The 21,496-nt window shown below is 42.3% G+C and overlaps 2 protein-coding genes across 5 annotated transcripts in view; one reads left to right on the forward strand and one right to left on the reverse strand.

The window, feature by feature from the left end:
• The window catches only part of LOC122981275 (calmodulin-binding transcription activator 1-like), a 58,277-nt gene extending 50,040 nt beyond the window's left edge, over positions 1–8,237 (reverse strand). For all 4 annotated transcript variants that reach the window (XM_044349925.1, XM_044349927.1, XM_044349924.1 and 1 more), the window contains exons 1-3: positions 8,151–8,237; positions 5,948–6,043; positions 174–277 (exon numbers count right to left, since the gene is read on the reverse strand). In XM_044349925.1, coding sequence (XP_044205860.1) covers positions 174–277; positions 5,948–6,043; positions 8,151–8,175 — 225 coding nt within the window. In that variant the 5' untranslated portion in view covers positions 8,176–8,237. The remainder of the gene's footprint in view (positions 1–173; positions 278–5,947; positions 6,044–8,150) is intronic.
• A 3,245-nt stretch (positions 8,238–11,482) lies between these two features.
• On the forward strand, positions 11,483–18,417 carry LOC122981473 (dnaJ homolog subfamily C member 11-like). Its single transcript, XM_044350216.1, has 16 exons — positions 11,483–11,776; positions 12,656–12,785; positions 12,907–12,980; positions 13,104–13,205; positions 13,387–13,515; positions 13,627–13,749; positions 13,943–14,016; positions 14,137–14,326; positions 14,471–14,556; positions 15,285–15,401; positions 15,526–15,681; positions 16,097–16,166; positions 16,325–16,382; positions 17,007–17,149; positions 17,238–17,367; positions 17,488–18,417. Exons 1-16 carry the CDS (start codon positions 11,702–11,704, stop codon positions 17,511–17,513), a joined length of 1,683 nt encoding a protein of 560 aa, XP_044206151.1. The 5' UTR covers positions 11,483–11,701; the 3' UTR covers positions 17,514–18,417.
• Positions 18,418–21,496: the final 3,079 nt, after the last annotated feature.

A 21,496-nucleotide genomic window follows, 5' to 3' on the forward strand; every position in this document is an offset into this window, starting at 1 on the left:
GGTCCCATAATGAAAGGATGCCCTTGTCTTTATTTACCTCCTCTTCATCACTCAATGTGACATTAGCTGGAGATGAGTCACCAGCAAAAAAAAACAACAAAAAAAAAAACAAAACAAAAAAACCCCAAAACTGAGTTCATCTCACTGTCACGCATATTTTGAGTGTGTCTCACCTCGTTGGTGTTCCAGCGATGGCGCTCCTTGGGCAGAGAGGAACATTTGGGTAGACACTCCAGCAGCTTCTTAGGAAGGTAGATCTTCAGCTGGCCCGGCTCATCTGTAGCAGAAGGGGAGGGGGTGAAGATAAAGGAAGATAAATGAGGGATGAGTAAGAAGAAGAGAGAAATTTCTCATCAGACACAGAGACATAGTGAGAGGAGAATACCAAAACGCAGCATCTCTGGGATCTGGCTGAATAAAATAATAGCAAGCTTTTATTGAGTAGCATTTTAATGACTTGATGTGACCTTAAAGGGAAATTTTGCCACGTTTTATGTGGCTATCCAATCAGTTTTGATGGTAAATGGAGTCAATTTGAAGCAATAAATTGCTCAGCGTGCACTATATTGACTGAGAAAGCTGAGTTTTCCTGCTCGCGGAGTGCCTATATGTATCAGGATGCATTGTGCACGAGCTTCTGATGCCCAACCCCCAAATGCAGCCGCAGCCTCGGCTTCTCTACGCTGCATTCCTTCGGCCGTATACTCTGGCTCGAATAAATACGGCTGAATATCCGAGTCAGCCAAAACACTGTAAAATGTATCCTCCTCCATAACATCCTCTGCACTCATATTTTGTGATGCCATTTTAGTTGTTGGAAACTTAGGTAGTTTGCAGTACAAGCAAAGTGAACAAGAAAGTTTTGTTTTTGAGAGGCACCTAGAGCACGCCCCCTGGCTACCCAGAGGCAAAATGGTCCTTCAAGCATGTGAATTTGTTAAGGCTTCTGAAGGACATCAGAGGCTTTAATCATTTTGTTAAAAGAAAATGATCTTTGATAATTTTCTGGTTATTTTAGATTGATCAGAAATACAGCAAATAATTGTTGGCAAATTAGTGAAAAAAGATGTCTGTGGCTGATATCTTTTATGTCCCAGTAAGCATGTTAAACCTAATTAAAGAAACAAGAGAAAACAATCACATTGCACACCAACTAAATCAAATATTTCCAGGGCATCTTAATGTAAACCCATCTTATTATATGTTTTTAATTTATGGGTGACATGGAGTGAGGTAGACAACTGTATGGTTGCTAATTTTATCAATCAAGGTGCATGGTACAAAGAACAGTTAAGTGCACAGAGGGAGTGGCAGCAGACTTAATTTTGAACAGTAGGTGGAGGTGCACAGCACACCTGAGGCCCACAAAGAAACAGATTTGGATTAGTTAGAATCCATTATCATACATTATCTGTGCATTTGGGGTTGGTAGCGATTGTAGTCAATCACATGGGCATCTCTTATCCCCTTTAAAAGCAATGCTCTCCCCACAGTGTTATACAGACAGTTTAGTAATGGAGCAGAGACTCCAGACTAACTCCTCCAGAGAGGAAACGAACACTCTTGTTTAGGGGCTGGAGGGTCACAAATTTACAGCAGCTGAAATGCCGCAACAAGCAGATGATATTTAATTTGAAGTTGAATTCATGTTTCTGGACATATTGAAAATCCTTAGAGCACCATGTTTTCGGTGTGTAATGATGAACAGTTTTATTTGGAATGATTCACACACCAACACACAGGTGAGGTAACTGTAAAAAATCAGTTAGCCCTCACCTTCTTGGTATTATTGCCTTATCAACAAATCCCATAAAAAGAACAGAGCCAGCAATGAAATGACGCTACTTACAAGTATTGCATGTATTGCCAAAGCCTGATATAGCTTAAGCTGTATAACAGTTAAGCGTTATAGGGTTCCATCGCCGTAGCTACGCCTTGACCTCTACTTGCTGTCAAAAACTATGAACACACATTACTGCACTTGGTGACATGTTTCTTCATTAAAGTGAACATGGGCGCTGTAAATTATTTTGAGTTGATCCCATATGCACCATCCTGCTGTTGTAAATGACTCACCTACACATCAAATCTGTGGCTAAAAATAGTTATATGTACTTTTGTTTCTGTTTGAATAACATTTGCTTGTTTTAGGAATTTACTTTCTCTTTTTTTAAACCGATATATATTTATTGTATGACTTGGATTTACATCTTCAATAGGAACCAATGGATTGTAGATGAGTGTCAAAGACAGGGCAGTAAAGTCAGAAAGTATTGAGAGAGAGTCTAACACATTGTTGGTTTTGGTCTTCTCGTGGGATATATTGATAATAACAAAAATAGGGAATGTTGCCAGCCTTAAATTTGAAAAATCGTTGTAATATGGGCTACTGGCAGAAGAATATATATCAAAAGTGAAACAGACAAGCAAAACATGAATAATAGGGGTTTTTGTACTTTTGTAGAGATCAATAAGAGTGCACCACAACCAAAACATGGTGGCTTTGCCCCCTCTGTGCCTCTTCTCTCACTGCGGCGCATGGAGAATCACCAAAATACTGAATAGACGCAGGTGAGGGGAAAAAAATCCCACTGCGCCTCAGGAAAATACCATTTCCCCGGCGCAAAGCGTCCACACAAAGATAGAGCCCCTGGTGTGTGTGTGTGTGTGCGTGTGTGTGTGCCTGTTTGTGAGTGCGTGCCCAACGGGTGTGCTGCTCAGAAGTCAAAGAGAGCAAGCACTCAAAGGTTATTGATAAGCATTTGAGTAGAGGGCGTCCATTCATGACTCCCCTGGGAAGATAGGAATTATACTCTACCTGAGGGCAGACGACAGAGCGAGAGAAAAAGAGCAATAGGTGGGGTGGGAGGGTCAGAGCGGGAGACGGAGAGAGGCAGGGAGACAACGAGCTAGAGACAGTTAATGAAGAAAAAAAAAAAGAAACTTCCGAGAGAGAGAGAGAGAAGAATTAGAAAGTGAGACTTTTGCAAGGACAAGAGATGGAACAAGGTAACACAAATACAAGATGAGAGAAAAGTACTGTAGCAGGACGGGAGTGGGGTCTATGTGTGTGTGTGCTCATGTGAGTATGTAGGTGTCTGAGCATGTGTGTGTTTGTGTCAGTAGGAAGTGTGTTCAGGCACGTATGCTCCCCCTAATCAATTATGCATTTATTAATAGAAGGCCTGAGAAGACAGAATTTCAAACAGCTGAACGGTGCAGCAGCTTAGTTAAACAGCTGAATGGTGCAGCTTAGTTAAAGCCTAATTTCTTTTTTAGCAGCACTCCAGCGTCTCTGCTATGAATGCCAATCAGCGTTTAAACCCCACCCCTCCTGGCTATAACCCCCTCCCCTCCCCCTGCTGTTCTGAAGAATTCTCATCAGAGCCTCGCCTTTGAAATGTACCAGAACCACCACATCAAACAAGCCCGTTGCACATGCGTCGGCACACACGCAAACACCCGCACCCACACGCATGCACGCTCATACATGCAAACAGACGCGCACACACACACACACACACACACACACACACATATGCTCACAGTGCTCGGCGATCAAAGAACACACATCACAGTATTTGTCCCAGAGTGACTCTTTTTTTTTTTTTTTTTAAACCAGTGACCTTGGTACTGAAATCCCTTTCAAAGCACACCTTCATGGACATGAACATCATCTTAACCTATTCTCTCATTTATTCTCCCTGCTGACGAGGAATGGAGGACCAACTTTGCAGATTTGTTGAATGCTTGTGAGCTTTTACAACCCAAAGAGTTGTATCTTGTATTTCTAACAACCCCGAAACAGAAAATGCATCTCTGTTTTAAAAAATTCAGCCTGTGTGCTGTCACAATCCTCTTTTCCATCTGTTCAAAATGACTCTCAGTGGAGCTGTATTGTGGTGTGACACGGGGCAAAAACTTCTCTTTAGTTTCTGGCTACCCAGGAAAATGAACCATCCTGGGAGACAGGGGAAAAAACATCTAAATATAGAAATACAGCGTGATTCACATTTATATTTGTATTTTAAATAATAAAATAATTTCAATTCCTGCATCGCTTCATGTAAGTCCTTAAGCAGTGAGCCACAATAACTGTACATGGATCACTCACTCACTTTCAAATCTAGTAAAAAGAATCCAAAGTGACAAAGCTTGAATGCTAATGTGAAACTGATGGCTCATTAAGTCATACAGAGGTATGCGTGCTAAAAAGTGAAAATGTTCGACCAAAGTGAAACATTGCTTTAGTAGCCTATCAAATGCCATAATTTAGACTGGAATCACAGAGAAGAGCGGCCTGCGACTGATGAATATTTTACCTCATAAAACTGTCATCTCCATATTTAACACAGAAACAAGCCAATGCCCTTGTGAGATGGCTGTCAGTTAATTATAAAACTCTCCTCAGTAAAGAGAAAGAAAAACGCTCCAAATGCAACTCTTAACTCTTCCCCCTACTGATATTAGGAGGCGTCAGGGGAAATTTTCACATTTTCCCCCCTTTTCGGGATGAAATTAATGTGACAGAAAGAAAGGCTCATTGCACAGCAGCTAGATAGAGGGAGGGAGGGAGGGAAGAGAGGGAGGGAGGGAGGGAGGGAGGGAGGAGGGTGGGAGGGCAGGAGGGAGAAGAGCCAGGGCAGGGAGAAGAAAGGGGTGAGCATAGCACGGGATGAGCGAGAGTGCAGGAGGAGGGAGGGAGAGACTAGAGAAAGAGGGAGAGCAGGGGGCGGAGGGGAGGAGGGGGGGAGGGATAGAGAGATGGGCGTGCATGCTAATTTTATCATTCTGCTGATAAACTTTTCCTCCAGTAATCCTCCAGCTGGGACGTGAGAACAGATAGGAGACAGGGATAGGCCCGGGAAGTCTCAGCTCATATTAAACAGCCATCCCAAACAGAACTCTCTGTTCTATTCTATTCTACTCTGCTTTTCAGATTTCCTAAGTCTTTATTTGTGACTGTCTTGTTTCCTCTCTCCCCTTTTGACAAACTAAGAGGGGTCTGGTGCAACTATGGGGCCATTTTGAGATGAAAAAGGGGATGCGGCGGGGGTGTGTATGTGCGTGTGTGTTGTGGTTGGGGGGGGCGTTTCAACATACCTCCCCCCTCCCATACCCATAACCCCCACCACAACCTCACAAAGCACCCTGTCTGTCTGCTCCTCCTCACATCTGTTTATTTTCCTCCAAAGTGTCCACCTAACACACACACACACACACACACACAGAGGCAGAGGGGCACACACATGCATCTGCGTCATGTCCTCTGAAATCAATAACCAATCAAAGCAATCATTGTCTTTATAGTCCCTCTAACACACCACGGCGATCCACACACAGCCTGGCACACACTCACACAAATACATAACCGTGCGACGACCCCAGATTACACACTCCATCTCACTTCTAGTTTAACCAGGCCCATTGAGGATTAGAGATACATAATGCCATGTGTACAGATTAGGTATGACAATAAACTACTGATAGCCAAAATAAGCGCTGCCTTCTCTGTGACTTTCTATGGCTATGTGCAGTTGAGTGTGTGTGTGTGTGTGTGTGTGTGTGTGTGTGTGTGTGCTAATACTGTACCGGCATGCATGAATAAACATGATGTGTTACAGAGCTGAATTGGAATGACGTCTCAGCAGAGAGATACAGAGATAGAGTGTGTGTTTGTTTTGTGTGTGTGTGTTGCGTGTGTACGTATGTGTAAGTGTGATCTGTAACAGAGCAGATGAGAAGGAGACCTCAGTTCCCGCATCACATCATTCTGCCAGAAGGCTTTTATACTTGCTCCCAGAGTCACCCTGTGCTACAGACAAAATGTGCGCGCCACACTTAAACACCCTCATGCACGCACGCACACACACAAGCACACACACACACACACACAATGCGCACATGCACGCACAAACAGTGTGAGAAGCATTTGTGTGGCTCTTACTGTTGGCGTCAGTGTCGTCACTCTTGGGAGGGGTGTGTCCTGTGTAACCAACAGCAATCCTGACCATTCGCTCTGGATTTCTTATCTTCTTCAGTCCTACAAAGAGATAAAAAGGAGAAGGGGGAAAGAGACAAAGACAGAGACATATTTAGCAGACGCTCCAGACTCTGGTTTCCTTGGCAGTTGTACACCTCACCTCATTCTTCCTCCTCTTAAGCCCAGAGACAAAACTCCAAGTGATATGCATGTGGGCTGATCCATTTTCTGATCCACTAACTTGCATCCATTGTGTCCCCTGATCGATTGGCCACAGTAGATACACTGCCTCCGTGTGTGTGACTAACTTGTACCCGGCTTTAGTTTCTCTTCTCTCTCATCATTTCTCTGTTTCCCTGACCACTGTTGCTATGATACAAAGTAGACCAACCAGTGCAGAGGGAGATGGTCTTCCAGGCTATATGGTGGATGTTGTTCTCATGCCCACTGGTGTACTCTGCTGATCAGAGTCACGCACATCTGCCAGGGGATGGAAAGAGTGGATGGCTGTCTCCTGCCTCAGTCGCCGCGATTCGTTTGGCTTTCATTCAGCTTGGCTGAGGCTCGTAAATTATTACATCCTCTCTACACATAACACTGAGGGCCAATGGACAAAAAAATCTCCTCATGCTGTGAATGTGTGTTTGCGTGTTTGGGGCAGGGGGGTAGTTTTATATTTATGTGGTACTGATCTGCCCATGGGCCTTCTGTCTCATCTACAGTTCTAGTCTTTTCACGCAACGGGACTCTCAACCCACGGCCTTCTCTCTGCCTCTGGCTACACACTGCATGCTTGCCTGCTCGTCTGCACGCGTATGTGTGTCTGACTTTAAGTGCTGTGGTCCTGAAAATGTATTTTATAAATGTATGATCCAACTTGTGTGGTTCAAGTTCTCCAAAAATTTGCCCTTAGAGAAATCCTGTCTCCCCTAGTGGGGAGAGCGTTAAAAGTCCATCCCCCTGTCGTTTTCAATATCATTTTGTTGAGGACGGATCAGAATAATCAATTAAGAATAGTCTTATTATAATACTGATGTCAACAGCAAATTTTCAGTGCTGTATGTCATTTTAACTCTTAATTTGCTGAGGAACCATGTCTCATCCATAATGTTTATCAGCTTGATAGGCGTCTGTGATACCAATACTCTGAAGAGGCAAGAAAACGAAAGTGATACATAACACACATTAACAACCAGGAGGTGTTTATAAACAAATCAAACACACGAAGAAAAAAATAAAGATCTCATTAACCCATGAGTTGAGATAGAGATAATATTGCCATGGTGATGTTGGTCATTCCTTAAATAATTCATGAATGAATGAATAACAGTCTGAATTAAATAGCGGCCGTGTGTGATGAGAATGACTTCAAGAGTTTAGTTGAGGGCTTAAATTTTTTTAACTAGATTCATACATGATGTGACCTAAAACTGACACACATACACTCCACCCCCACCCCACCCCCCCTCATCTCCAACCTAAATGCAGCCAGATTCTCACTTTCACTGCCTTAGCAACCATAACCACACATCAACACAAACATAAACACACACACACACACACACACGCACACACACACACACGCACACACACACACTGGATTGTGACTGAATGCACAGCTGGTCTGGGAGGTTGCGTGCCTGTCAGGAAGGGGAATCTAGACAATCCAGTGGTTTATTTTATGGTTTAGGAGAGACAGAGACAGATAAACACAAGCGCGTGCACACACAAACACACACACACACACACACACACACACACACACACACACACACACACACACGGAGCATCTGAATTCCTTCAGCGTGAACCACTCTCATCCTCTCATCCCCATCTCCCCTTTTCATGCTAACCGCTTAAAAAGCACTCATAACCCAGCTACTCAGGGGGAAACGCTGGCGCGCATCGGACGGTAAAAAACTACCCTCACTCAGAGCCCACCGACAGGACAACTCTCCTTCCGTTATTTATATGCTGTCGGTTAACCGTGCTCCGCTTCAGCACCAGCCTCCGTGTTTTCGGGACGGACGGGCTGGAAGAAAAGGGGAAAGCCCCGCAGTTATCTCTCTCCTCCTCTATGCCTCCGTCCGTGCATCGCCTCGTCTGAACCCTAAATAGCAGGACTCTGCCACCTCAAATAAAAAAAACCCCGTTATTTCTCTCTTACCTTCCGGCTTGTTTTCGGCAGCCATTTCCCCTCCGCCGCGCGCCTCATCCCTCCTCCTCCTCCTCCTCTTCCTCCTCCTCCTCCTCCTCCTCGACTCGACCTAGTGGTGGTGGAGGAGGTGGTAGTGATGGGGAGGGGGGAGGCGGGGGGGGGACCACGCGCGTGCACAGACAGAGAGGACAGCTCAAGGAGGGGGGCGGGGCTGAGAAGAAGAAGAAGAAGGGGTGCGGGGGACGAGCCTGCCGCGTTCACCGAGGCGATTGGTTCAAATGGTGATGATTGACAGCGGGGATCCGTGATGGTGACTCGCGGAACTCTCCATCCCTCCGTTTATTCCCGTTGACACCGCCTCCCCCCCCACCCACCCCCCCGACGTTCACGCGCACTCTTCCTCTCTCTCACGCTCTCTCTCTCTCTCTCCCTCCCTCCCTCTCTCTCTCTCTCTCTCTCTCTCTCTCTCTCTCTCTCTCTCTCTCTCTCTCTCTCACGTCACTGAACGACGTCTGTATTCGAGGACACCTTGACAGCCTCCCACAGCATCATCATCATCATCATCATCTTCTTCTTCTCTTTCTCACACACACATACACACACACGCACGCACGCACACACACAAACACACACAACGTACAGGTCGTGTATTTCTTCACATGCAAAAACCCAGCGGACTGTTGAAGAAAACTGCGATGTAAGGTCGCGTCTCGCCATAAACGATGAGCTCCCCTTGAATTTGGATGGGAAAAAAAGAACTGCCTGACTGAAAGAGACTTTTCAGACGCGCGTGGGCTGGCGGGTGCTGTCACTCGCTGTGGTGCTGAAAGCTCGCGGTGCTGAAAGGACAGCTCCACACGCGCCTACACAGGCTGTGCGCACTCGCTACCTGCATCCTTTGAGCCATGTTATTGAACTGAAGTTTCACCCCCCCCCCCCAATCCCCCCTACCACCACCCCCTCCCCGCCTGCCCTTGTTGTTGCCTATTTTTGGCTCTAGCAGGAAGTCGTTGTATCGTTGCTATAATATCCCGACGGGAAGTAAAGTTTATAACGTGCAGACAACAGGCTATTCTCTCTGATAGGCTATTTATAATTCTGCTGTTTTAGGGCATCCCCACTAAATAGTCCCTTCCCTTCATGGCTTAACCGAGACCCTTTTTTTCTCCTTTTTTCAAATCCACACTGTCACTCTGTGCCTCGGGGTGGAATATCGCTTTTGCACCAAAGCCTTGTGTTTGACAGAGACAATCCTCTCCATAGGTATGCTTCACCGAAAACAGAGGTTTTGAATGGCTCGTCTTGAACTACGTATGCTTTGCGTAGCATCTGAGTACAGAGGCACACAAGGTTCTTGGCATCCACACAGTTGAAGCAGAGTGAATGACAATTAGGAACATACAGTATAGAAGATGTAGCCAAAAATGAGGTCGGTTTAACTTAAACCTTCAAAACAGTGTGTGTTTGTCCGATAGATGGAATTATGCTGCATGCACATTGATAATTCAATTATCATGTCATATGCACAGCATAAAGGTTGGCAGATACTATTTTTTTAAAATAAAAACTACATACTGTATGCTATGAACAAAGATACTAAACTATACTTTGATTTAAAGTAGTGGTGTATTGGTGGTGGAAAGTACATTTACCCAACTGCACTTAAGTACAATTTCCAGGTATCTAATTTATGACAAATAACCAATTAAGAGTGGTGTAATATCTACAGCAAATATTCAGTGCTTGTGTAAGTGTTGTTACCAACACAATACTGTACTTTTTAACTTACTCCAATTAATTTATCTGACAGGTACCTGTTAGGCCAACTTGTCCAATTACAATTTTCATCAAAAACATATAATAAAAATTATGTATTTTATCAGCAGTACTGAGTATTTAAAATATTAACATGCCACTTACATGTTAATGAATCAGTATGATAATGCAATTTTATCATTCAAATTTATTTGCAGTCAGTAAAACTAGCAGTTAGCATAATTTTAAAATACTCCATTACTGCATTCAAAATGTGACTTCAGTGTAACAGTGTTATTAGCAGAATGTACTTAAAGTACCAAAAGTAAAAGAACAGTATAGAAGATGTAGCCATGCAGCAGAACCACTCCTGCCAGTGTTATATACATTTATTCATTTTCATTATTGGATTCTTGTTACTGGATTATTATTACAGATGCAAAATATGTGAGCAGCATTTTAATATTGTAGCTGGTCAAAGTGGAGCTAATTTAAATGACTTTATATATTGTTTTGTGGTTTAACTTTTAGAGAAGCATTGTATTTGTAATAAAGTGACATAACATGGAAATAAAGTCAAGTACAAGTATCTGCTACCTCAAAATTGTAATTAAGTGGGCTACAGTACTTCAGTAAAAAATAGCCTGCTTAGCCTTTCTACAATTGGTATAGCCTATATCAGAGGGGGAATCCTACATAATGAGTATGTTTCCTTTTTATACTTAAGTACATTGTGATGATAATACGTATGTACTTTTAGGCCTAAGTATGTAAAAGATTTAATAAAACTTTTACTTGTAAGCTAAATGAGTATGTTTACATTGTGGTTTTGCTACTTTTACTTCTGTATGTGTAAAGCTACTTCTTTTGTCAGGTATTGATTAACATGCAGTGACTGGACAAACACACCACAACTACAATAACTAAGATAAATTATATCTACCCTCACTTTACATTACCTTGGAAAAATGTATTGTTTGGATTCACTGAATATGACAGGAAGCTCAATTCATTTGCGTACTTTTTTTGACCAAATTTTATATTAACAAATCCAAATTCTTAAGCAGAAGCCAAACTTTTTAGAGCTGACTGTCCATATCAAACAGAACATTTCTTTAATATCTAAATGTACAAACGAAAAAGCTGTTAAAACATGTAACTATTGTAAGCTTTACAACATATTGATTAAACAATTTTATAATTGTAACCTTTAGTCCCCCTGGTGTGTTTGTGATTTTATACTCAAGTTGTATACACAAGTGCTGTAAACTTGTTGTATACTTGTTTCAACAAAGCTGTTTATTTAAAAGAGTAAGATAAGTTTTAAAAGAAAATTGTACAAATTACTTGGATTTTGATATGATATTCTTTATAATTAATTGATTATACTTGAAAGGTATTCATCCTAGGGCTACTTCATTACCGTAATGACCGATAGTTGTTCAGTCACTGCATGTTACCTGGGTCTAATTCATTACCGTAATGACCGGTGCTTTTTCAGCCAATCAAAATTGAGAATCAGTGTCATCGGTAGATGAGATAGGAGCATACCGACTGTTTTCAACGAGAAAGAAAAGAAATGAAGGGACAGTCGCTGATTTTCTTACACACTGACAAATACAATAACCTCTAAAGTACATTACACACCTTACAGTTGAATTTATTTTGTCGTTTTAGAGGCGTCAAATCTGTTTTTTCGCGCTGAGCTCAAACTCAAAGACGACCAACAGAGGGCAGCAGATCAACTTCCGCTCCTCCGTTTGTCTGACCAATGAGCTTCCGCAGTACAGGACCAAACGCAAAACATGGCCGCGTCCATAGAAGATGATTTTGAGTCTAATAACCAGGACTACTACTCTCTACTCAACGTCAGGAAAGAGGTACGGTTCGTAGGGTGTTGTGCAGTGACCTTGTGAATGTATTGCTAATGAGAGAGTGACCTGTGAAGCCGCCGACAGTCGGTGCATCATCCCCCGGTTCAATGACGGTCTTCTGCATCAGCATCCTCCTCCCGAGTACACGCTGAGGCCGGCTGGTGTTGCAGAGACACGAACAAGCAGGACATTTTAGCATGTACTTTACATTAATGCAGACGGGCTTTGCACTTTGAAGCGGGTAAAGGCAGAAATAGCATGTCTGCACCTTCTCAAATCTCAGTCCTCATAAAGCTGAGAGGCCTGAGCAGGGCTTATGCCTGGATATTTAACTGGATAGGTTACAGTAGTTAGTCAATGAGGCAGACACCATAGCCTAACAAGAAATGACATTGTTTTTACACTTGTAATTCCATGTTTGATGTAAGCGGTAAGTATATTAGATCCTTCAATGCAACAATGTTATGTCAGCAAAACAGCTGAAACAGTTCATCATCAGAAAATTCATCTGCAACACACGCAGCTTATGTTTACATACAAAAATGCTTATGTATCAAAGCAATAAATCGTTTCATCGTTATTTTTCAGTAAATAATGAAATGCAGAAATCTCTCAAAGGTCAAGAATTTTTAATTTAGTTTGTTTAATGTGATAGAAAATTAAAATTATTTGGGTGCTGAACTTCTGATCAGACATAAATAAACAATTTGAAAACCTCACCATGGGCTCTGGAACCATGGCTTCTTTTTTTTTTTTTTTTTTTAAACAGACCAAACAATTAAAAGATGAATCAAGTAAAATTATTAGGGGGATTCATCCATGATTAAAATATTCATTGGATGCAGCCCAGCTCAAGAGTGAGCCCTATCCTCTCTCTGTTCACAGGCTACTCTAGATGAGCTAAAAGCGTCATATCGGAGGCTGTGTATGCTCTATCACCCTGACAAACATCGAGACCCTGAGCTGAAAAGACAAGCTGAACAGCTTTTCAACCAAGTGCACCAGGCGTATGAAGGTAAGTAAGCTCGCAGGTCTATGAAAGTAGAACTGAAACTGTAAACAAGCAGCTATAAAAAAAAATACAGGACAAAAACATGAAAAACAAATCCATGTAAACAGAAAATCTCTCCCCTCAGTGTTGAGTGATGCTCACTCTAGAGCCATCTATGACATCTTTGGAAAGAAAGGGCTGGAAGTGGAAGGATGGGAGGTATGTTTTCTTTGTAACACTAACTCTTTGCCCCTCAGTCGAGTGTTTTTGCTTCTGCATCATATGTTGTACAGTATGCAGTAACATATCTTCATAACCATTATGGTAATGATTGCTGTGTAGGTGGTGGAAAGAAAAAGAACGCCAGCAGAAATTCGAGAGGAATATGAAAGGCTGCAGCGAGAAAGAGAAGAGAGGAGACTGCAGCAAAGAACTAACCCCAAGGTTTTCTCAGTCACAGCTGCATCACATTCCTCTGTCAATTTTACTTCCTTCATTGTATTTCCTGTGTGGGCTCATATGTTGATATTATCAGAAACTTTGTTTAACACAGTTAGATTTTGAATGTGGACAGTTTCCACATTTAGTCTTTTTTAATGAATTCTGTCAATCTTGTACTATTCAGGGCACCATCAGTGTGGGTGTGGATGCAACAGACCTGTTTGACCGCTATGATGAGGACTTTGAGGAGATGCCAGGAGGAGGCTTTCCTCATATCGAAATCAACAAGATGCACATTTCCCAGTCCATAGAGGTATAACACTCATAAGTATTTGTCGTTAACCCACCTGCTTTCCTCACTAGGTTTCACTGTAGTGTAGTATTGTCTGTTTTATCAGGCTGTTTCTTGTTTGTCTTTCTTCAGGCTCCTTTAACAAACTCTGACACAGCAGTGCTGTCTGGCTCGCTCTCTACACACAATGGGAACGGAGGGGGCAACATTAACATGACCGTTCGCAGGGTGACGTCAGCCAAAGGCTGGGGAGAGGTATACACACATACATGCAATATGCAACAAACTGTATGAAGCACATTATTTGAAGAGGCATAAACATATGTAGTCTATTCACCTAAAGAGGGACTTTTACATATGCTTTGTGTTAAATGTAAGGAGGGGATAATACAGATTAGAGTTATTTTGGCACATTTTTGCTCCTCTGTAATCACTTCTTTCTGTGCAGGTGGAGTTGGGGGCAGGAGACATACTGGGACCTCTCGTTGGGTTGAAGGTGTTTCGCAATCTCACTCCCCGGTGGTAAGGCCCAACTCGCTGATATGAGAAAACAATAATATACACTTTATTAACATATGAACAGAGTTCTCCTTCCCTTTAATTCTCTCTCATTTATCTCCTTTCTGTCATTTCTCTATGCAGTTTCTTGACAGCCCAGTGCGGTTTGCAGTTTTCTCCTCGTGGTTTACGCCCAAGCTGCTCTTTGATGACAGCGCGCCACTTGGACCAGAACACTATGGGTTATCTTCAGTGGCGCTGGGGGCCCAACAGCGCCATGACCACCAGCGTGGTGCGGGACACAAAGCGCACCCACTTCACTCTAGCTCTGCAGGTACACACATGCAAGCCGAAACATATACGCATTTAGGCACAGTTACTTTCTGTCCTCATGGTAAATATGGTTTGTACTGTAACTGAAATAGAGCTGTTTGATTGAGGTTTTCTATTTTCTTACTCCCAACCCCACCCCTTCCAGCTGGGTGTGCCTCACTCCTACCTAATGATGAGCTACCAGTTCAAGTTCCAAGATGAGGACCAGACCAAAGTTAAAGGCTCTGTCAAGTAAGTCTGACTGCCAACGCTATCTTAAAGGACTGAAGCACCCTTTTTTCTTTAAACCAAGCAAGCAAGAAAAAAAGATATCCTGTTGGTTTTAAATAGCCAATGGGACATCTCATATGTAAGTCCAGAGAAGAAATGTGTGTGTATTTTTTTAAATGTACCTTCACTTGACTGTAATAGCAAGGAAACTGTTTTATGACTTGAATATAACACTGTTTCTTTCTCTTTTTCTGGTATCTCGACACCATGAAATAATGCTGTCTTGATCACAAGTGAACAGCTTGATTCATGATTTCATATCACAGAAACTGAATTTGTGGTCACACTCAAAAATACTTTTGTCATGACAAGGAAACAAATATTTAGTGAACGCAATACAACAACAGGCCATTTTGTCATCACAAAATAAATAAATACATAAACACCTTTATTTCAAGATCAAAAACATTATCATTGTTTTTATCGTGCTCAAGCAAAACATGGCAAGCAAATAATTTCACAGAAAGAAATAAGACTGTATAAACCATTTAAATATGTGAGCAGGAAAAGAGTAGTTTCATTAAATTGCAGACTGCACTTCAGTGTTTATAAATGAATTTGGTATAGATAATAGATACAATTGTACTGTTTACCCTGTCTTTTACTTCTGCCCATGTTATTGTTTTCAGTAGCTGCCTACCTCCATCTTTTCATGGTGTCTGTTCATGTCTGTGTCCCTCCCTCTCCAGGACAGGCTGGTTTGGCACTGTGGTGGAATATGGAGCAGAGCGGAAGATCAGCCGACACAGTGTCCTGTCAGCCACTGTCAGCATCGGCGTCCCTCAGGGAGTCACACTGAAGATCAAGTACGCTGGCCAAACCCCAAAATATGATCTCATTCTTCTGTGGGTCCCTGTATGACTGCAGGGTTATCTAATGTGTGTGTGTGTGTGTGTGTGTGTGTGTGTTTGGGCTGGTGTCTCCATGCAGGTTGGCACGTGCCAGTCAGACGTACCTGTTTCCAGTCCACCTGACAGACCAGCTGCTCCCCAGTGCTGTCTTCTATGCCACCGTGGGACCCCTGCTGGTCTACCTGGCCATCCACAGACTGGTCATCATCCCATATACACAACAACAGAAAGAGCAGTCAGTACATCTCCTGCCTTCATAACTTCCCATTCAAAACTGACACTCAGCAACAATCTTACTTGGACTCAATAGTAGAAAATCTTAGTGCTAGGCTTGTTTTCAGTCATGTTAAAAATCCATCACTGTTTGGTCCGGATTCTTATCAGTTACTAAATCCCACTGTTTAGGTTCTTCTTAACAGCTGTGTTTTTTGCAACATTTTTGTATGTACTGTATGATCAAAAGATTAGATTGTCCTTCATCTGATAATGAATTCAAGATGAACTGCAGACAAATGCAGCATTTCAGTTGTGGGTGCTGTTAATACTAGAGGGTTTTCTTTGACGCTTACGCTGTCATCGTAGAGAGTCTCCACAGTGAAACCCAGTGGGCGATTGTTGATGTCTGCTTTGTCTGTCTGTGTGCTTCTTAGAGATCTAGAGCTGCAGAGGAAGAGCTCAGCCACAGACATCGCCAAGAAGAAGCAGGAGGCAGAGTCTGCTGTGAGTGCTTGCATGCAAACACACAGTCGCTCATTGTGTGTGGGATCATTGATCATTGTTTCGTGGTTCAGCTCTCCTCATCTCGTCTGAAAACCTCTCTCCTATCCGATTCTATTTCGTTCTCCCCCTCCTCCTCTCTCCCTCGGCTCCTTCTGTAGGTTGTGCTGATGCAGGAGTCTGTGAGGAGAATCATAGAAGCAGAAGAATCCAAGATGGGTGAGGGAACACACACACACACACACACATACACACACACACACACACACATACACACACACACATACACATTACACCAGGGTGAGTAACTGAAAACCTTTTTTAGTTTGCAGCCAGTCAAAACTTGGTAAAAATCCAAATGTGTAATTCAGACGCATTTCTCATGGTCAAGGGCATAATACACTGTAGCTTCAGGGTTCTGTTTTTCGAAGTCTGACTTTCATCATCTTACAGTAGTGCTGTGAAACAAGTCATGATGATGTAGCCCACCTCCATGCTGCTGTGTTTACATAGGTTACACTTGTAAATCTGTGCACAGAACACCAGAGTACACACTGGCATAAATCAAAACTGTGATTTCACTGTGCTAATAGATTTCCTGCCATATTTATGTAAAGGGTGCATGTGGATATTTGAGGAGTCACCCTCTGGGTGTGTTTACCTTACAGATGCTCTGGCCAAGGATTAAAGGGAGAGGAGTGTTGAATGATATCAAGCTTAACTGTTGTTATGCCACAGCTTGAGATAGCTGACATGTGTTTTGTGTTTATACAGTAGGAGGAATTCACACAATAACACCTTAAATGAAAGCATATAACGCTTGAACTGTATATTACTCTCTAGGTCTGATCATCCTGAATGCCTGGTATGGAAAGTTTGTGTCAGACACCAGCCAGAAGCAGGAGAAAGCCAAGGTCATTGATGTCACTGTGCCTCTACAGTGCCTGGTCAAGGACTCCAAACTCATCCTCACTGAGGCTTCTAAGGTGTGTGTGTTGACATGTTAGCCTGTGTGATTGTGCATTTGTAAATCCGCATGCATGCATTGCTTATGAATTGCATCCGTGTGTGCAGGCGGGGTTGCCGGGCTTTTATGACCCCTGTGTAGGAGAGGAGAAGAGTCTAAAACTACTGTACCAGTTCAGAGGTGTCATGCACCAAGTCATCTCTGCAGACACTGAGGCGCTACGGATACCCAAGCAATGTTAGTATGCAGCCACTTTACATAAGACCCTCCTCTACATTATCATGTAGCCACACTAATTACAACATGACTAAAGCCTATACACATCAACTCTTAATCAATATTTTTCTGTCTTGTCAGCTCACAGAATTGAGTCTGAGTCCTAGGAGCCCACCACTGTTGGAGCACCAGAGGGCAAGTGAAGACACAAACAGACTTTCTGCAAACAGAAGAACCCAAGAATAGAGGGGACACATCAAAAATAAGTCTGTTGCTGTCCTCTGGTCCTCCTCTGTCATGGTATTAGTGAATCTGTTCCTCCACTCCTCCCTCTCCTGTGGACCATCTCCCAGGTTAAGTAGAATACAGGAGTCAGCTCTGAGTTTCTACAAGGTGTTATTTGTGTCTCTTGTCTGCTACACCTGACAGAGCTGCTCAAATATATGCCTGCTGCAGTACATCAGACATTGGTCCTGAACATAGTTTTATATATGCACTACACAGAGGGACTGATAGTCCCATCAATGATGAGCTAAAAGTGCACAGATAGATTAAAACCTGTGTCTTGACATTGACAAGCGTGCAGCCGTGTAAACAAATGAGCTGTGCTGTAATTTTGCCCCATATCATTGTAGTCTTTGTCCTTTCTGTGCATCACCCTTGTAGTTTTGAATCTTTTGAATGAATAATGTTATAATATACCAGTCATTTCACTAACTCATGCAAACATTTAAAGGAAAACTATGCAGGATCAAGTCTCGTATCCCTGAGGCTGGCCAGGACTGAGGACTGATTGTGTAACTCATGTTTTTGTTTACTTGTAAAAAAAATGTCTCATCCTAATTTATTATGCCTTTAGTGACATGTCTGCTGCTCATGGGGGTGCAAAGTCAGGCGGTGCAAAAAATGGTGCTCAAAACCTGTGAGTGTTTGGATGTGGGAGTGTGGGGAAGGATAGCACAGGGAGGGAAAGCGATAGAGTTGTGCTCTATGGTAGTGATGGTAGTGATCCAACCACAGAGAGAAATGGCAAAAAGGTTCATTCAGAATTTATATCATCATCTCAGGCTGCATTGCAATATAAAAGCAGAACTTCCATTTAAGATTTGGTTTACGACAGTCTTTATTGATGAAATTGCAGCCAAAACAGAATTCTTGACAATGATTTTTAATACAGTGAGTTATAGCTTGTAGCAGGCACAGAGCCAGTGAATAACTACTCGTGTGGATTAGTTATCATTTTTCAAAATTTGAGATATGAATGAAGACTTTCAGTAGAGGGTGTAGGTCAATTCTTTCCCTCACGTAGTTTATGTTTGCTGCTGGAGCAGTATGGGGCTAAAACAGTGACAGTTAAATTTTTGCATTGAAAAAAGGTCTGAGTCTAGACCTTTGAATCCACCCACTCCACCGAGTGATTCGTCTAGCATCGTGACATGAAACAGCGTCTTCTCGGTTGAAAAAGCAATCGATCCAGTGAGCGCTGCAGGTGGACTAATGATTAGTCAGTCAGCAGTATGGGCGGGACTAACGCTGTTGTCAAGCCTTGTCAAGCTGTGTGATGGAACCAAGGAGGAGTAAAACTAGGCAGTGCTGATCAAATGTGAATCAAGATTCTGTTACAGCATTACTTATTTCTCACCTCAAATGTTTTCAGAAACATATTTTAGTGTATATGAGAAAGTTTGTGACTTGCCCACCGTGTCGAAAACGGACGACCCAAAACCAAACACCGCCCATCTCGCAGTGCGTCACCTACCACATCACCACCAGCTGGAGCGTTTAGTGGTGATTGAAATGAATCCCCCTCCCCCAGGCGGATTCAATCGGTTAGAGTGGAAGCAATGTAAGACTGAAGATGGACAATTCTGTCTCATATCAGGCAAAATTCCTTTTGCAAGATAGATATTGGTCTCATTGATGAAATCTAACAATTGTAGTTGTGGGAACATGATTTCAGTTGGGGGGTTGCTGATTATTCTCCAGATACACCAACAGAATCGGTCAGGATCTAATGTTAATTCATGTTCTGTGTTCTTCTACACATCCAAAAGGTCAGCTGTTACACACACAGTGCAGATTCATACAGTGAAATCGTTTGGAGCAAAGTCGTCCTTCTGTTAAATTCTGAGCTCCATCAGAGCTGTCTAAAAAGTTTTATTTCAGAAGCTAAAAGTTTAATTCTGTTTCCCCTGGAGAAACACTCATACATCAATACAACACACAATAAAGAAATCATCTTAAAAGCTTGCGCTGCTCGACATAATTTGAAAAGCAATATAGCCTATAGGGACCGGTAGAGGTGGAGTGTAATGTCCACTGAAAGCGGCCGCGTCGCGTTCAGTCCCTGTGAAACTGCCAGAGACAATTCTAACCGCCATGTGTCAGCTGGGTCCATGAGCCACGCGTCTCACGCCTGTTTCTTTTCCCCACTCCACTCTCTACGTGCAGGGTCTATTTTTGCCAGACCAGCTCACACACGACAGAAAGAAATAAATTAGCCCATTGCAACAACGCAAATGGGTCGATAGGTTGCCAGCCACATGGAGGCAGGGGTGCTGCACCTTGGGGTGGGGGGTGCAACTCCAGCACCCCCTGCTTCCCACAGCCATGATTGTAGCTGCCACATTAGTTTGTCTGCATGTAAAGTGAAGCTTCATGTTTTTACTGGACAGAACAACAGCGCTGCCAAATTAAATTTTGTTTTACTTCATTAAGCTACACAACAGTTTGGATTTTTATTATAGCTACATCACAGACTGAATAACATATTTTACTGCATCTCTCTGTCAATGAGGATACTTTTTGTGACAAAAAGTCTGTTAATGGAGCTTTGAGTTGATTATTTTGTCAGCACAGTCAGGTAGGTGTGTTGAGGACTTGGCAAGTTCTGGGGAGGACATTTAATAAAATAAAACAAAATTGAATATAGACTGATCGTTCATTTTAATACATTTATGTTTATTGAAATGTGGTGATATCTGTACATATAGAGCCCCAGAGGCAGCGCTGTTGTTCTGTCCAATAAAAACATGAAGCTTCACTTTACATTCAGACAAACTAATGTGGCAGCTACAATTGTTAGATTTCATCTGTGAGACCAACATTTATCTTCCAAAAGGAATTATATCATATATCAAAATGCTGCGGAGCCAGCGGTGAATTACTAAAGAACTGCACAGATCAGTTCATCGGATCATTTTCTCCCCGAGATGACGATGCAGGACTCACCTGGTCTCACCTGGCCAGTGGCCCTGAAATGTCTCAGCAGATTTACAAGCAGGCGTTATTTGGATAAACTGACCATATTTTGGGAATCTATATGATTACTTTCCCGCCTGAAAAAATATTAAAACTTAATAAAGTGACATATTAACAGTCCTAGAGCAGAAATTACAACAGTCTGGCTCAAAACCATTTCCATTTACCTTGGGTATCATCAGACTGCAAGGTATACTCTCTGTGCCAAAACGCTGACAGAAAGTTTAAACTGAAAACCAGTGACACTGAAAAAAAACTGACAGCGTAAAACAAAACTGTCACTGAAAAAAGGCAGACACAAAGAAAAAATCTGAAGATTGACATTGAAAAACACATCATAACGTAAAAAATATCAACATAAAATAAAATAATAAGAATGTCATTCCAAAATTTAAATGTCACTGTTCTCGCTCCATACAGACCATAACTTGTTACTGGAGCTGACCTGTGCCACACTATAACCATTTTACTCATTATGGCACATTAACTATACTACATTTGTTTTGTACACTGCTTCTGTGCCATGTCTTTTCATTTGATATTGTTCTCTGCCCCTCGTTTTATTTAGATTCTTGAACTGAATGAATCTGCTGATGCCATGTCTGAGATGCTACAACAATATTTGTCAGCCAGGGTTTTTACTGCTGTCTTTCATATAATCTACACTGGGTAACTTTACCTCGGCTGTAGCTATTTTTCATCACTGTGGTGAGGATGACATTGGGAAATCTTATATGCTATGATGCACTTTCTGCTCAGACATAAGTAGGTATTGTAGCACATTTTTTGTTTGTTTTTTTTTAAAATATCAGATGCACACTACATTAAATACACATTTCCCTTCTAATCAGATTTTATTCCTTATCCCAATTGACTATTTGTGTCAGTA

Source organism: Thunnus albacares, chromosome 4, assembly GCF_914725855.1.
Source record: "Thunnus albacares chromosome 4, fThuAlb1.1, whole genome shotgun sequence".
NCBI classification, from domain to species: Eukaryota; Metazoa; Chordata; class Actinopteri; order Scombriformes; family Scombridae; genus Thunnus; species Thunnus albacares.

Coding starts and splice junctions, on each gene's coding strand:
- LOC122981473 (XM_044350216.1), top strand. CDS start 11,702: ATGGCCGCGTCCATAGAAGATGATTTTGAGTCTAATAACCAGGACTAC. Junction 14,557..15,284: donor AAAGTTAAAGGCTCTGTCAA/GTAAGTCTGACT, acceptor CTCCCTCTCCAG/GACAGGCTGGTTTGGCACTG. Junction 15,402..15,525: donor GGAGTCACACTGAAGATCAA/GTACGCTGGCCA, acceptor GTCTCCATGCAG/GTTGGCACGTGCCAGTCAGA.